The sequence below is a fragment of the Bufo bufo genome, chromosome 7 (genome assembly GCF_905171765.1).
Source record: "Bufo bufo chromosome 7, aBufBuf1.1, whole genome shotgun sequence".
Taxonomy (NCBI): Eukaryota; Metazoa; Chordata; class Amphibia; order Anura; family Bufonidae; genus Bufo; species Bufo bufo.
In genome coordinates this window covers 166,383,385-166,396,984 of record NC_053395.1, presented here as the reverse complement: position 1 = coordinate 166,396,984, position 13,600 = coordinate 166,383,385, and the positions used below count along the sequence as shown (strand labels likewise).

General features: G+C 40.4%; 1 protein-coding gene across 2 annotated transcripts in view; it reads right to left on the bottom strand.

Annotated features, from left to right (window-relative positions):
• UBE2F (ubiquitin conjugating enzyme E2 F (putative)) overlaps positions 1–13,600 on the bottom strand; it is a 279,007-nt gene that overhangs the window by 39,813 nt on the left and 225,594 nt on the right. For both annotated transcript variants that reach the window (XM_040441854.1, XM_040441853.1), the window contains exons 8-9: positions 11,989–12,021; positions 8,705–8,767 (exon numbers count right to left, since the gene is read on the bottom strand). In XM_040441854.1, the coding sequence (XP_040297788.1) occupies positions 8,705–8,767; positions 11,989–12,021 (96 nt within the window). The remainder of the gene's footprint in view (positions 1–8,704; positions 8,768–11,988; positions 12,022–13,600) is intronic.

The following is a 13,600-nucleotide window of genomic DNA, read 5'->3' as shown; positions in this document are numbered from 1 at the left end:
ATTGCTTTGCATTCCATAGCAATAACGGAGTGTGAATCAGGCTTCTGTTTGCTATGTCATCTAAGTGTTGGAACAAAAGTCTTCTCAGTACAGTACTGGTAGACTGACATCTAATGGGCAAGATCCCTGCTATGGAGATAATAAAAAATTTGCAGTGCAGCAGAAATGGAGAAGGTGGGGGGAATAAGCCAAGAAAAAAGCAGGTGGCAGCAGTAAGAAGAGGAGCTTTGGGCACCGTTTCCTTGGGCAATGAAGACCCAGCATAATTTGCAGTTGTTGGTGAAAACACTTCAAGCCAAATGTATCAACCGTATAATATTTTAAGAAATTGCACAAATTGTAACTCTCTTACTCCAGTAAAGGGGTGGCATAGAAAGTGGAATAACAGCCCAGTTGTGTTAAGACAAACATGGGTCAAATTTTAAATATTGCAATATTTGATAAATTTGGAGTAAATTACAGCAACACAGCCCCTTTGGAAACTGGCTTTAACCCTTTTGCTACCAGCGCTGCCAATTGCGGTAATTAAAGGCTTTAGATGCCGCGATCAACCTCGAGCTTCCGACCGACATCCCCTGCGGCCAAAGTCGATGTCAGTAGTTGCTTTTAATGCTCTGAGTCTCGCTGATGAGACCCACAGCATTCATGCTTCAATAATAAGAAGTGAGCAATTAACAGTAATAAACTCAATGTAAAAATACATGATTGTACAAAATAAAAAAATAGATTTTATAGGCAACAAAATATATATATACACTCGCCTAAAGAATTAGGAACACCATACTAATACGGTGTTGGACCCCCTTTTGCCTTCAAAACTGCGCCTCAAGGTTGTGCGTGTTGTGGCTTCACAAATGCTTTGCTGCATACCTCGGTTGTAACGAGTGGTTATTTCAGTCAACGTTGCTCTTCTATCAGCTTGAATCAGTCGGCCCATTCTCCTCTGACCTCTAGCATCCACAAGGCATTTTTGCCCACAGGACTGCCGCATACTGGATGTTTTTCCCTTTTCACACCATTCTTTTTAAACCCTAGAAATGGTTGTGCGTGAAAATCCCAGTAACTGAGCAGATTGTGAAATACTCAGACCGGCCCGTCTGGCACCAACAACCATGCCACGCTCAAAATTGCTTAAATCACCTTTCTTTCCCATTCTGACATTCAGTTTGGAGTTCAGGAGATTGTCTTGACCAGGACCACCCCCCTAAATGCATTGAAGCAACTGCCATGTGATTGGTTGACTAGATAATCGCATTAATGAAAAATAGAACAGGTGTTCCTAATAATTCTTTAGGTGAGTGTATATAAAAAAAAATACTTTAAATCACCTCCCTTTCCGTATAATAAAAAAATAAATACCTAAATAACAAGAAATAAACATCATGGGTATCACCAAGACCGAAAACGCCTGTACTATTGAAATATAAATATATTTTTCCAATACGGCGAATTACGTAATATAAAAAAGGGTTAAAATCACCAATTTGCAATTTTTTCATTGGTTCTCTTACTCCAAAAAATTTAATAAAATGTGATCAAAAAGTCACACACACTCCAAAATGCCAAAATGGCATCAGTAAAAAGTACAGATTGTCCCACAGTAGAAATAGCCATAAAAAAGTTATGGGGGTCAGAATATGGTGATGTAAAAATGTATATTTTTTTTCCAAAGTTTACATTTATTTTTTCACTATTTAGTCATAAAAAAACTATACATATAAGGTATCGTTGTAATTGTACTGACCCAGAGAATGAAGGGCATAGGTCAGTGTTGCTGCAAACAAAACGGCGTGGGAACAAATCCCGTAAAATGGTGGAATATTTTTTTTACCGCTTCCCACTACATTGTATGCCATAATTAATGGTGGCATTAGAAGGTACAACTTGTGCCACAAAAAGTAAGCCCTCATACAGCTATGTGAAAGGAAATCTAAAAAAGTTATGGATCAAGGAAGATAGGGAAGAAAAATGTAAACGCAAATAAGAAAAAAAAAAAAAACTCTGGTATCCTAAGGGTTAAAATCGCCACCCAATCTCTATACAGTTCTCTGGAGTAAGTTGGTGATCTATAAACAGGAAATAAGTAATGCCATTTGTTCTCTGGAAGTGCAGCCATATTGGATAGCATTTTTTTAATCAGCTCTAATTTGCTCCATAGCTGTCTGGAGAACATAACTCTTCACCTTTGTTTGGCAGATGTCAAAATCAGACTGCTGTTTTTCAAATCCTTATTCAGCGATTGCAACTAACATGCCTTTATAAAAGCAGAGCACAGTAATGTAATTCATACTAGAGAAAAACTACGGCTGCATACAGTTTTATCAGTACTTCTTGATTTACATCATATGTGCATGAGAGGTAATACATCACAAAGACTTTTTAATGACACCAAAGAGCAAGTCAGTGATCTGCTAATCGACTTTTTATTACCAAATGTCATAAATCACGAGAAATCTTGCATAGAGAAGGTAACACAAGCTCTGGCTTATGGGATTTCACGGAATAGTCAGAGAAAAGCCAATAAAAACAATACAATGGTTACATGCCATATATCCAACCTGCAACCATTCATTTTGTCAAGCTGCCATAGTGAGCTCATCTCAAAGTTTCTCAAGCGGATATATTTTTACTATTTTAATGCCGAGAGCTGTCACTGTGAGGTCATTCTACAGTATTGGCGTTGTCTGTAAAAGGCAAACTAATGGAAACTTGCTTAATAAATATAAAGGGGGTACAAGGAGATCCAATATACAGGAATAGTATGACTCCATAGAAATAAAATCAATTAACTCCACACATAAAGGTGCCCAACACACAATAATGTTAGAGACGACGTTGTATAAAGTATCACTGGTATTTAGTTCCATCCAGCATAGCCTACGCAGTATCGGGCTACTCTCCCAACTACTTCAGGGGTTGTCAATCTGTACGTGACGTACTGCATATCTGGAGTGTCTGACCTCGGGTGAAAAGACTTTGGATCAGAGTTTATAACCTTATTAACTGAGTAACGGGTTAGAATAACCGCAAGGACTCATGGGAGGCATTACTTAATAAGAGAATTTCCAGCACTCCCAACAGTTTGGTTAATTTTTATTGGCCATTGCAGCGGCCTGGAAAAAACCCTCCCTGGACTTCTCTGAAGTGAAGCACAGACTACATTTTTATAAGGTCAACAAAAAACTGACCTCCATTTTAGAAGAGTGTCATGATTAATGCTTAAAAATATGGACACCTTGGGTGGAATACTCCCTTCCTGCCCCTCCTAACAGACCTCTGCTGTCTATTTAAGAATCTTCCTATACATGCTAGTAAGTGCCTAACTTGAGTCTGCCACTCCGCAAAAGATCCCCTCACCTGTAAAGAGATGATTGGTCACTACTGTGATCATTCATCCCCATGCAGATTTATTGTTTGTCGTCATATCCATATCCTTATTCACACAGGGAGATGTGCTGCTGATAAACCACAATTTTAGGTGCCGCTTAATGATGCATTCCCAGATGAAGAAACATTTTTTTAATTGTTTGTTGGGTGGCCGGTGACACATTCACACAGGTCAATTATTGGGAAACTAATATCTGCACAAACGTTCAATCCCAATAATTGTCCTGAACCTTGTTCCATGTAAAAAAAAAAAAAAAAAGAAAAAAAAAAAAAAAGGCCCTAACTTCTTTCTGTAGCTCATTCCTCATCCACTCAATCTGTCTGGACATTTCAGAAGAACAAAGGCAATTAGTTTCCTGATCACTTCAATAAGTAGCACAAATACTGCATCTGTCAATGTCTTTAATTGACACTCATCTCAACAAGGTCTATTGATCTATTATCGAACCTATCCTTATCTTACGTTTGTTAGTTTATTTTAATCGTAATATTTTTGTCTGCTGGACAGATAGAGGAATATAAAAAAACTTTCGCTCCAATGTTTTAGGGTACTTTCACACTAGCATTCATATTTTCCGGTATTGAGATCCATCATAAGGTCTCAATACCGTAAAAAAACGCTTCCGTTTTGTCCCCATTCATTGTCAACGGGGACAAAACGTAACTAAACAGAACGGAATGCTCCAAAATGCTTTTCATTCCATTTGGTTGCGTTCTCATACCGGAGAGCAAACCGCAGCATGCTGACACAATAGAAAACGGATCCGTCCCCCATTGCATTTCAATGGAGTTCATGACGGATTGGCTATGTTACAGATAATACAACCGTATCCGTTCATAACAGGTGCAGATGGTTGTGTTATCAGTACCGGAAGCGTTATTGCTGGACCCTTCAAAAAGTTTGAAAGTAGCCTTAAAAAGGGACTCCAGAATCCCTACTCCCTATTTAGCCTTTTTTTTATTACATAATTGCCTATAAACTGACTTTCAGAGCTTGTGGTGTCTTCTGCTTTTTACACAGCAGATAAACTGAAAAAACAGAGCTGCGGTGTAAGGCAAAGAGAGGACAGAAACAGTAAAAGAGCACAAGTAGAAGACAAAAAATTAAGCAGAATGTGAATTTTACAGTAGAAATCTAGATTTAAAGTAGCTGGGACCCGGATGTTACAAAAAAAAACACCTCACATCCTCAGGACTACTAGCAAATGCTGCAATAAACCATATACACATCATTTCTGCTATACCAGAAGTAACATATTTTGTCTTTGTTCTACTGTGACCACATTATTTCTTTATAAAATCCGCCAGTATCATCACGGTACACAATAAAATAATGAGGTTATAGGAATCATTGGAGTATTTGACCTTGATAGGTGGTGTTTGTGAATCCTGCCTGGTAATGGAAATAGGAGTTGCTGCATTAATTATGACATGACTTTTTCATGCTCTTTTCACTAAAAGTTCATGTCAAATAAGGCCAGAGAGGTGAGTACACATGCAATTGATAAACGGAGTGTGCGAGATAGCAATCATTTAAGGACAGCCCTCCACCTACAGTCACAGATCCCGCACTGATTGTTGTGAGGTTATATTCTGCAGTGTATGTCGGAAAGTGTCTGTATGGAAGAATTCTATAAAAGACAACATAGCGTTTAATCTTAGTTCACTGGTTCATGATCATTTGTGGAACACAACTGCAGCTTGCATGTTGGCCAAAACAACAATCATTAGTGATGAACACTTAAATATTGTTTGCGGGCCTTTAATGTATCCCCTATCCTCAGGATAAATGATAAATGTATGAGTTTTGGGGGTCAACCACTGGGACCGCCACGGATCACTAGAATGAGAGCCCCAGGGTCACCTGTGTGATTGGAATGATAGTACATGTGTCACTACCTCTCCATTAGTAACATAGTAATATTATTTGTAGGCTATATTCACATCTCCAATGTGTACTCTGCAGGTCTGTTCTGGCAGAGGAACAGACTACTGGAGTACACCGCACGTGGCACAGGCAGACATTGTCTGATCGCATTGACTATTATGGTTTCTGACGAGGATCTGGCGGGTTTCTGGCATCAATGCCATCTTTATACCGGATAAATAACGCTGCTTGTATCCATGGTTACAACCACCCTGTAATCCAGCAGAGGTGGCCGTGGTTGCACTCATATAGTCTGCAAGCACGGCCACCACTGCTGGATGACAGGGTGGTCAAAACCATGGATACAAGCAGCGTATAATGTGAGGAAAAAAGGAGAAATTAAGTCAGGAAAAGGGGGCAATATGAACAATAATTCATTAGTAAGTGCCTTGTATTAGCTGTGTGTACATGATACAACCCTTGAAAATCTACACTTGCAATGAGAAGACACAGTTCTTTGCAACTTTTTGAGCCATTTTCTGTTTCAAGAATGAATAAATCTGTTGGAAACAAAAAAAAAAAAGACAAAACCCAAAAACTAACAGAAAAACAACAAAAATGCCAAAACTTCAAAAAGACGGACAGATATAACTTTTGACAGAAGTGGTATAGACAAACTGCTCACTTCCCTTACAATTCTGGACTGGGTGCTCTAGTCTCAAATTGATTCACTCAAGTCAACAAAGGCGTAATAAAAAGTATATATTATGTAGTATGAGACTGGCACTCCCTCGCATGGAAATAGAGCAATAGTAATAGTGTTGTTACGCAATATTTAATTGGCAAAATATATTAAAATACAACATCACAATACAATATTAAAATAACAATCGCTGCAGCGGAGACAATATCAGTCCCTAAAAATACCTAAAATCTAAAACTTCAATAAAAACTCCAAAAAGAAGGGGACCATACGTCCTGAATGTGCAAAAATATTGCAAGCCAAAAGAGTCAGTCTATTCCTTATAATAGTATTGGCATTCCTTTCTTATATGCAATATAACATGCAAAATCCATGCAAGGCACCTTTTCAAATAGTCGGATTTGTCCGATATAAATATTCGATAAAGTATCCAATCGGACACCAAGTTTTTACTCCCAGGTGAATGTCGAATATCCTGCAGTCCCAATATTCAATCCTTTAGATTTTTACTCACGGTATTTATTCACGTGGTTCTCAGCGATTGGCGTCCCACCTGGTTCGTTCGTCTCTGGTCTCTCTCGATCGTTATCCACAAATCTCAGATCCGGTTATACGATCAGGGTGTGATATCGCGAGAGGTGAACTTATACTTGTACTGACCAGTTTGAATGGCTGAAATTCCGGGTCTTTTATCTTTGGAGCGCTCCAATTTCTTTGTGCATCTCCGGATATTAGTAGACGAACTTCCAGTGGGGGTCACTTGTTGGGGATGTCTTTGAAAAGCACCAAACGCGTTTTGGGGATCTCCTTTCCCCTTCCTGAGTTTTTATTGAAGTTTTAGATTTTAGGTATTTTTAGGGACTGATATTGTCTCCGCTGCAGCGATTGTTATTTTAATATTGTATTGTGATGTTGTATTTTTTTATATGTTGCCAATTAAATATTGTGTAACAACATTATTACTATTGCTCTATTTCCATGCGAGGGAGTGCCAGTCTCATACTACATAATATAAACTTTTGACAGAGTCTGCAGTTATAAGGAGCCGACAGATGAGCACTCTGTTGTTTTGGCTGGATTGGGGAACTAAAATTCTAAAGTGTTAATACTACTGGAACTGCATCTGCTAGTAGGGGTATGACTTTTATTAATTGTGTATAAACCAAGTTTGGAAAAAAAAACACAAAAAAAAAAAAATCAGGGAACTGTCCGATTACTTCACTGGAGTTTGTGAAATCTGTCACCTTCTCCGGACATGTCTGTTTTAGTAACTACTTGCGCATCCCCCATATAATAACAATTATGTAGCATCTATTCTTATGCCTCCATGATGTGCCATTCACCCATATGGACCTTCACTGCTAACTGCTAGCAATTCATTTATAACTTCTAGGAGGAATAATAAAGGAATGGCACAACATAAAGTCATAAAAAATAATGCACCAGAATTGGTAATACATGGGGAATCCAAGTAACTGCTAAAACAGACACGTCAAGGGAGGTGAACAAGAAAAGAAGTGGCTACATCTGGTCGGAGGTGGCAGCATCGGCCGGAGCCAGGGACAGGTGCTATCTATAGGCTCATGCACACAAACATATTTTTTGTGGCCTGTATGCGGAACCATAGGAACTTATGTGCGGCAGCCTCAGATCCTTCCAGAGCACCGAGACTTCAGTACTAACCATCCGGCTCCCCCAATACCCACTAGTGGGAGCCGATGCACACCCAGAAACACGCGCTTCCAGGTTTTTGCACTCCGAGATGCTGTGGTCACGTTAGACCACTGCATATAAGGGGTTACATGTATGCCATCGATCACACACAAAAGCCCTGAGTGCCTTCTGTTTAAAACAGCAGGTAGCCAGTGACTATGGCACCCGTCACTCTCGCAAGCGGCGCTTACGCTGTATATGTACGGCGCTGGGTGGGAAGGGATTAAATACCCAGAATGAGGATAATTTAAAGGGATTCTCCAGAAGTTCCCTACCATATCTGATTGGTGGGGGACCTCACCGATGAGCTGTTTAAAGAGGCTGCAGTGGTCTCTTCCTGGGTTAGTGACATTACGTTCATCGGTCACAGGGCCTAGATGCAGCTCAGTTCCATTCACACGAATAGGCCTAAGCTGTAAAACCAAGCACAGCCGCTATACAATGAATGGAGCTGTACTTGTTAAGCTGTGAAGAAACCGCAGCGCTCACTGGAGTGCCACGGCCTCTTCAAACAACTTCTCAGTGGTGGTGCCGGGTGTCAGCCAATTAGATATTGATGACCTATCCCTAGGATAGTTCATTAATATTTTCCTCTCGGGAACCAATTTTAAGTACCCCTTAGAGATATTATATGTTTCCTGTGAGGTTCATGTACTGTACCATAGGTTGAAAAAAAAGATTAGAAAAAGGTCATAGCTTGATAATTAGATTTTACATTGGAAAATAGTCCTGGGCATCACTTATACAAGTACAATAGAAAAATGGACCTATGACCATGTAAATATCATACTTCATTCATACTATCATACAAAGTAGATCTGTAGTTTTTGTTCAGCATACAGAAAAACCCACTGTATAGTCATTAGGATATTTAGAGGAGCCCATCATGCAGGACATGCACAGAAAGCAAGATATGAAGATGTCATACACATGCCAATTCTTCAGTAACCTTATGCGCTACATATGATTTGATTTATTAACAGAAAAAAAAGGCAATAATAAAGAGATCAGGAAGACTTGTGCAGAACCCTTACCTTATCTCTCAAATGGTGCTCTGCTGCTTCAATGTTCAAAGGATCATCAAAATTTAATAGATCCTACAGGAACAAAGGGCAAATCTTTCACAAAGAGGAACAGATTTCACACAACTGGATTCTAAACTACCTGTCCATGGATACTTTCTACGTTTGGTAAAGTTTTCATCTAAACTGTCAATGCAGGGTCAGATTTTATAATACAAACTGTGCCTTCTGTAAACCTGCCCGAAGATGGTTCTGCGGAGAGGCCCATTTCCACTTACTTCTGTCATGAGATCCTAACAACATGTTACTGCAGGGAACAATATCACTGCCGACTTCTAAACACAGGGCTGCACTTTACAGCATACGAGCTGTAGTTAATATATACATATGCCAAACAGCAAAAAGATCACATCCAGAATTCTCTGGAGGGCATATGTGCGGGCAGCTTTACAGGTGCAAATTTGACGGTCTTCAGGCATCACTTTAACTGTTTGGGCACAGGGCCAATTATCATTTTTGTGCGTTTTCCTTTTTTCTCTCTCAAACTTCCAAGAGCCAGAACTCTTTAAAAAGTTTCTATTCACCATATGAGGGGTTATTTTTTGTGGGACAAGGTGTATGTTTTAATAGTTTCCTTTAGGCTACTTTCACACTAGCGGCAGGGACCTCTGGCAGGCCGTTCCGTCGCGTGAACAGCCTGTTGGATCCGTCCTGCCGCTAGTCAATGTGTGCCCCCGGACTGCCGCTCCGTCCCCAGTAACTATACATATATCTATGTACTCAGCACTAACTTGAGCACTTGGCACTTTATGTATTTGATGTATTCAGCGAAGGTGAATATGACATACAATTGCAACTAAACACCTTATTCCCAGCCGAATATCCGTCCTAAATCCTACCACAGCCATCCAACACACAAAGAAGACTCCCCACCCCTATCTACATTATCGACCAATTTTCTAATATATTTAAAAATAAAAATACACTATTTTAATACTATCACCGTCTCTGTATTTATTCCGTGCAGCAACATATGAGAGTGTGCCTTTCATACCTATCTACAATTTCTTCTTTTACATTTAATGGCTTTTAGAGCACCTCATTCCATAATACTAGACTGGTGAGCCACTGCATAAATATAGCTTTTTTATATTTCGGTCTACAGAGCTGTACGAGAGCTTGTTTTTATTGGTACCATTTTTGGGGTAAGTACACTTTTTTGATCACTGTTAGGGCTCATGCACACAAACTTATTTTTTTTCCGTGTCCGTTCTGTTTATTATTTGTGGACCGTATGTGGAACTATTAATTTCAATGGGTCCGCAAAAAAATAATTTAAAATTATTTTAATATTTTAATAGTTCAGACATTTTTGAATGCGGCGATACTGGATATGTTTATTTTTTTATTGTTTATATACTTTTATATGTAAAATTAGGAAAGGAGGGTGATTAAAACTTTTAAAATTTTAGTTTTTTAAACTTTTTTCACAACAACTTTTAGCACCCTTAGGCCTCATGCATGTGCATTCCGCATTTTGCGGAATGGAACAGCTGGCCCCTTATAGAACAGTACTATCCTTGTCTGTTATGCGGACAATAAAAGGACATGTTCTATTTTTTTGTGGAACGGAAATATGGACATACGGAAATTGAATGCACACGGAGTAACTTCCGTTTTTTTTTTGGGCGGACCCATAAACGGTCTGCAAGAAAAACGGAATGGACGCGGAAAGAAAATACGTTAGTGTGCATGAGGCCTTAGGGCAGGGCTGGCCAACCTGCGGCTCTCCAGCTGTTGTAAAACTACAATTTCCACCATGCCCTGCTGTAGGCTGATAGCTGTAAGCAGTCTAAGCATGCTGGGAGTGGTAGTTTTGCAACAGCTGGAGAGTGGCTGGTTGGCCAGCCCTGCCTTAGGGGGATAGAACCTGGGATTTTTTGATCTCTTATGCCATGCACCCTAAGGGCTCATGCACACAAACGTATTTTCTTTCCGTGTCTGTTCCGTATTTTTTTTGAAAGGCCATATGCGGAACCATTCATTTTAATGGGTCCACTAAAAACGGAAGTTACTCTGTGTGCATGTCCTATTATTGTCCGCATTACGGACAAGGGTAGTACTGTTCTATTAGGGGCCAGCTGTTCCGTTCCGCAAAATACGGAATGCACACGGACGTGATCAGTTTTTTTTGCGGACCGCAAAATACATACGGTCGTGTGCATGAGCCCTAACTGAGATCTATTAGGATGAATGGCATTCTGATGTGCTCACTGCTGAGCTGTGCCTTGTGCACAGCTTAGCATGAAGCTTACCACAGCCGGCCTGGGAACCTCCAGCAGGAGCACCGCAATTTCACTGTGGAGGTTCCGACTGGAAAGCAGAGGGAGCTCCGTCTCTCTGCCTAACCTCACAGATGTCGCAATCACTTTTGAACGCGGCATCTAAGTGGGTTAAATGATGGGGAATGGCGATCATGCCGAATCCCATCAATGCGGCCGTGTGCCTGCTGTATTACACAGCTGGCACCCGCCGCGTATGGAGTGGGTTCAGTTTATGTTAACTTTTTTAGTTTATTTTTACATTTAAAAATTGTAAAGTTTTCAAAAATTTTAAACTGTACATTTTAGCCCCATTGAGGGGACTTAAACATCTGATCTTCTTGTCGCTTGTCCCACAGACTGTAATAGAATGCTATTGCTGTCTCACTGTTTCACTGGCTGCTTGTCAGGGCGTGCCTCAGACACAGCTTTGCAGGCTGCTTGCTATGACAGGCCTAGAAGCCTTCACAAAGCCACAGACTTTTACAGCAATCAATCAGAGGGCAGCGATTTTGCCGTGGGGGCTCTGATCAGAGGGCAGAGGGAGGCCCCTCCCTCTGTCCAACCCCACAGATGCTGCAGTCGCTACTGACTGACCGCAGCATCTGAGGGGTTAAGCAACCGGGAGCATAGTTATCTCGTGATGGGTTAAGGAATCATGCACATGGATCTGCAATTGTGGGTCTGAGTTGTACAAGTCTCTAAGATGACACCATAAAATTCAAGCAAACTATTCTGTATGCCACACATTTATACATCATATTATACTATATAATACTACATACAAACCACATGCTCCTTTAAGCCAGTCTATCACAGTCTTTATAATGTGGCTCCAGTACGTGTCCCTTCCTGGCCATATATCTTATCAGTAGAACCACCAGCACATGTGCACAGATATAGCCATTCCTGCTCGCTATTACTCATATATAAATCAGAGGAGCTGGAGATTTATCACATTAAATCTGTACTTACTGTAAACAACGAGTTCAATCCCCATACAACATCCTGCAAATAAAAGGAGAAAAAGACAACAATCAACACCAGGAAGATGTCAGCAGAGGATGGTCAGGCCATTTATTTGCTGGTAACATGGTTTACTTATCAGGAGCAGAGCCCCAGGACAAAGAAATGTGTCTGTGGTAGTGACAAGGACATCACGTGCTGCCAAGCATCAGGCAATGGAAAAAGCGGTGCTTGAATGAAATACAAATTAAAGCCTGCGTAGACTGCAGGGAAAAAGAGTTTATTATCGGATTTTATAAGACAGAAAATGTGGTGGTTCACCTGTTTGTCAATATGTATTAGGTGCTCTGTGTCTAATCTGACTCACCCAATCAGCCAAAAACAGATACAGATAGTATAGACAGACACTCTATATCCAGAGACACACAGAAATGATAGATTGTAGTGTACTATTTATTGAATCAAAATATGCCTATTAAAGGATATAATTAATATATACTGTAATAAGGTACATAAAAAGAAAAAATATTCTCTAAATGGAGATATATATATATATATATATAAAAATAAACCTCCCTGAATTGGCTGACGAGTATAGTCCAAATTATTTTAAAAAACAAGTCTGTCCTCAAATGCCCAAAATAACTGTATTCAGGGTCACATTAATCAGGCAGTTGATCTCTATATTTAAAAATGGACAGCATAAATTGCCGATACTTTCCAAATATACATAGATATTGCCGTGTATTGGAAGTCCTGCAGTGTATTTGAGCTGTCTTACTAGATGGTTCAACGTCCAGTATTAAAGGGCTTCTGTCACCCCACTAAAGTCATATATATTTTTTTGGGCTACTTAAATTCCTTATACTGCGATATATCAATATATAATGCTCTTACTGATTTTCGTTCTGTAGTTTCTTCAAAAAAACTGACTTTTATAATATGTAAATTACCTCTCTACCAGCAAGTGGGGCGTCTACTTGCTGGTAGCAGCCGCATCCTCAATTCATAATGTCGCCCCCTCCTCATGTTGATTGACAGGGCCAGCGAACGCGCTCGTCCTCTGACTGGCCCTGTCTGCGTTTTAAATCTCGCGCCTTCGCTGTACCGGTCTTCAGTCGGCGCAGGCGCACTGATAGGAGGACGCTCGCTCGGCCGCTCCTTCCTCAGTGCGCCTGCGCCGGGTGTAGATGTGACGTCATCGGCGCAGGCGCATTGAGGATGGAGCGGCCGAGCGAGCGTCCTCCTCTCAGTGCGTCTGCGCCGACTGAAGACCGGTACGGCGCAGGCGCGAAATTTTGAACGCAGACAGGGCCAGTCAGAGGACGAGCGTGTTCGCTGGCCCTGTCAATCAACATGAGGAGGGGGCGTCATTATGAAAGGAGGATGCGGCTGCTACCAGCAAGTAGCCGCCCTACTTGCTGGTAGAGCGGTAATTTACATATTATAAAAGTCAGTTTTTTTGAAGAAACTACAGAACGAAAATCAGTAAGAGCATTATATATTGATATATCGCAGTATAAGGAATTTAAGTAGCCAAAAAAAATATATATGACTTTAGTGGGGTGACAGAAGCCCTTTAAGTCCACTGTATTATACTGCGCAGTATACCATAAAAGAA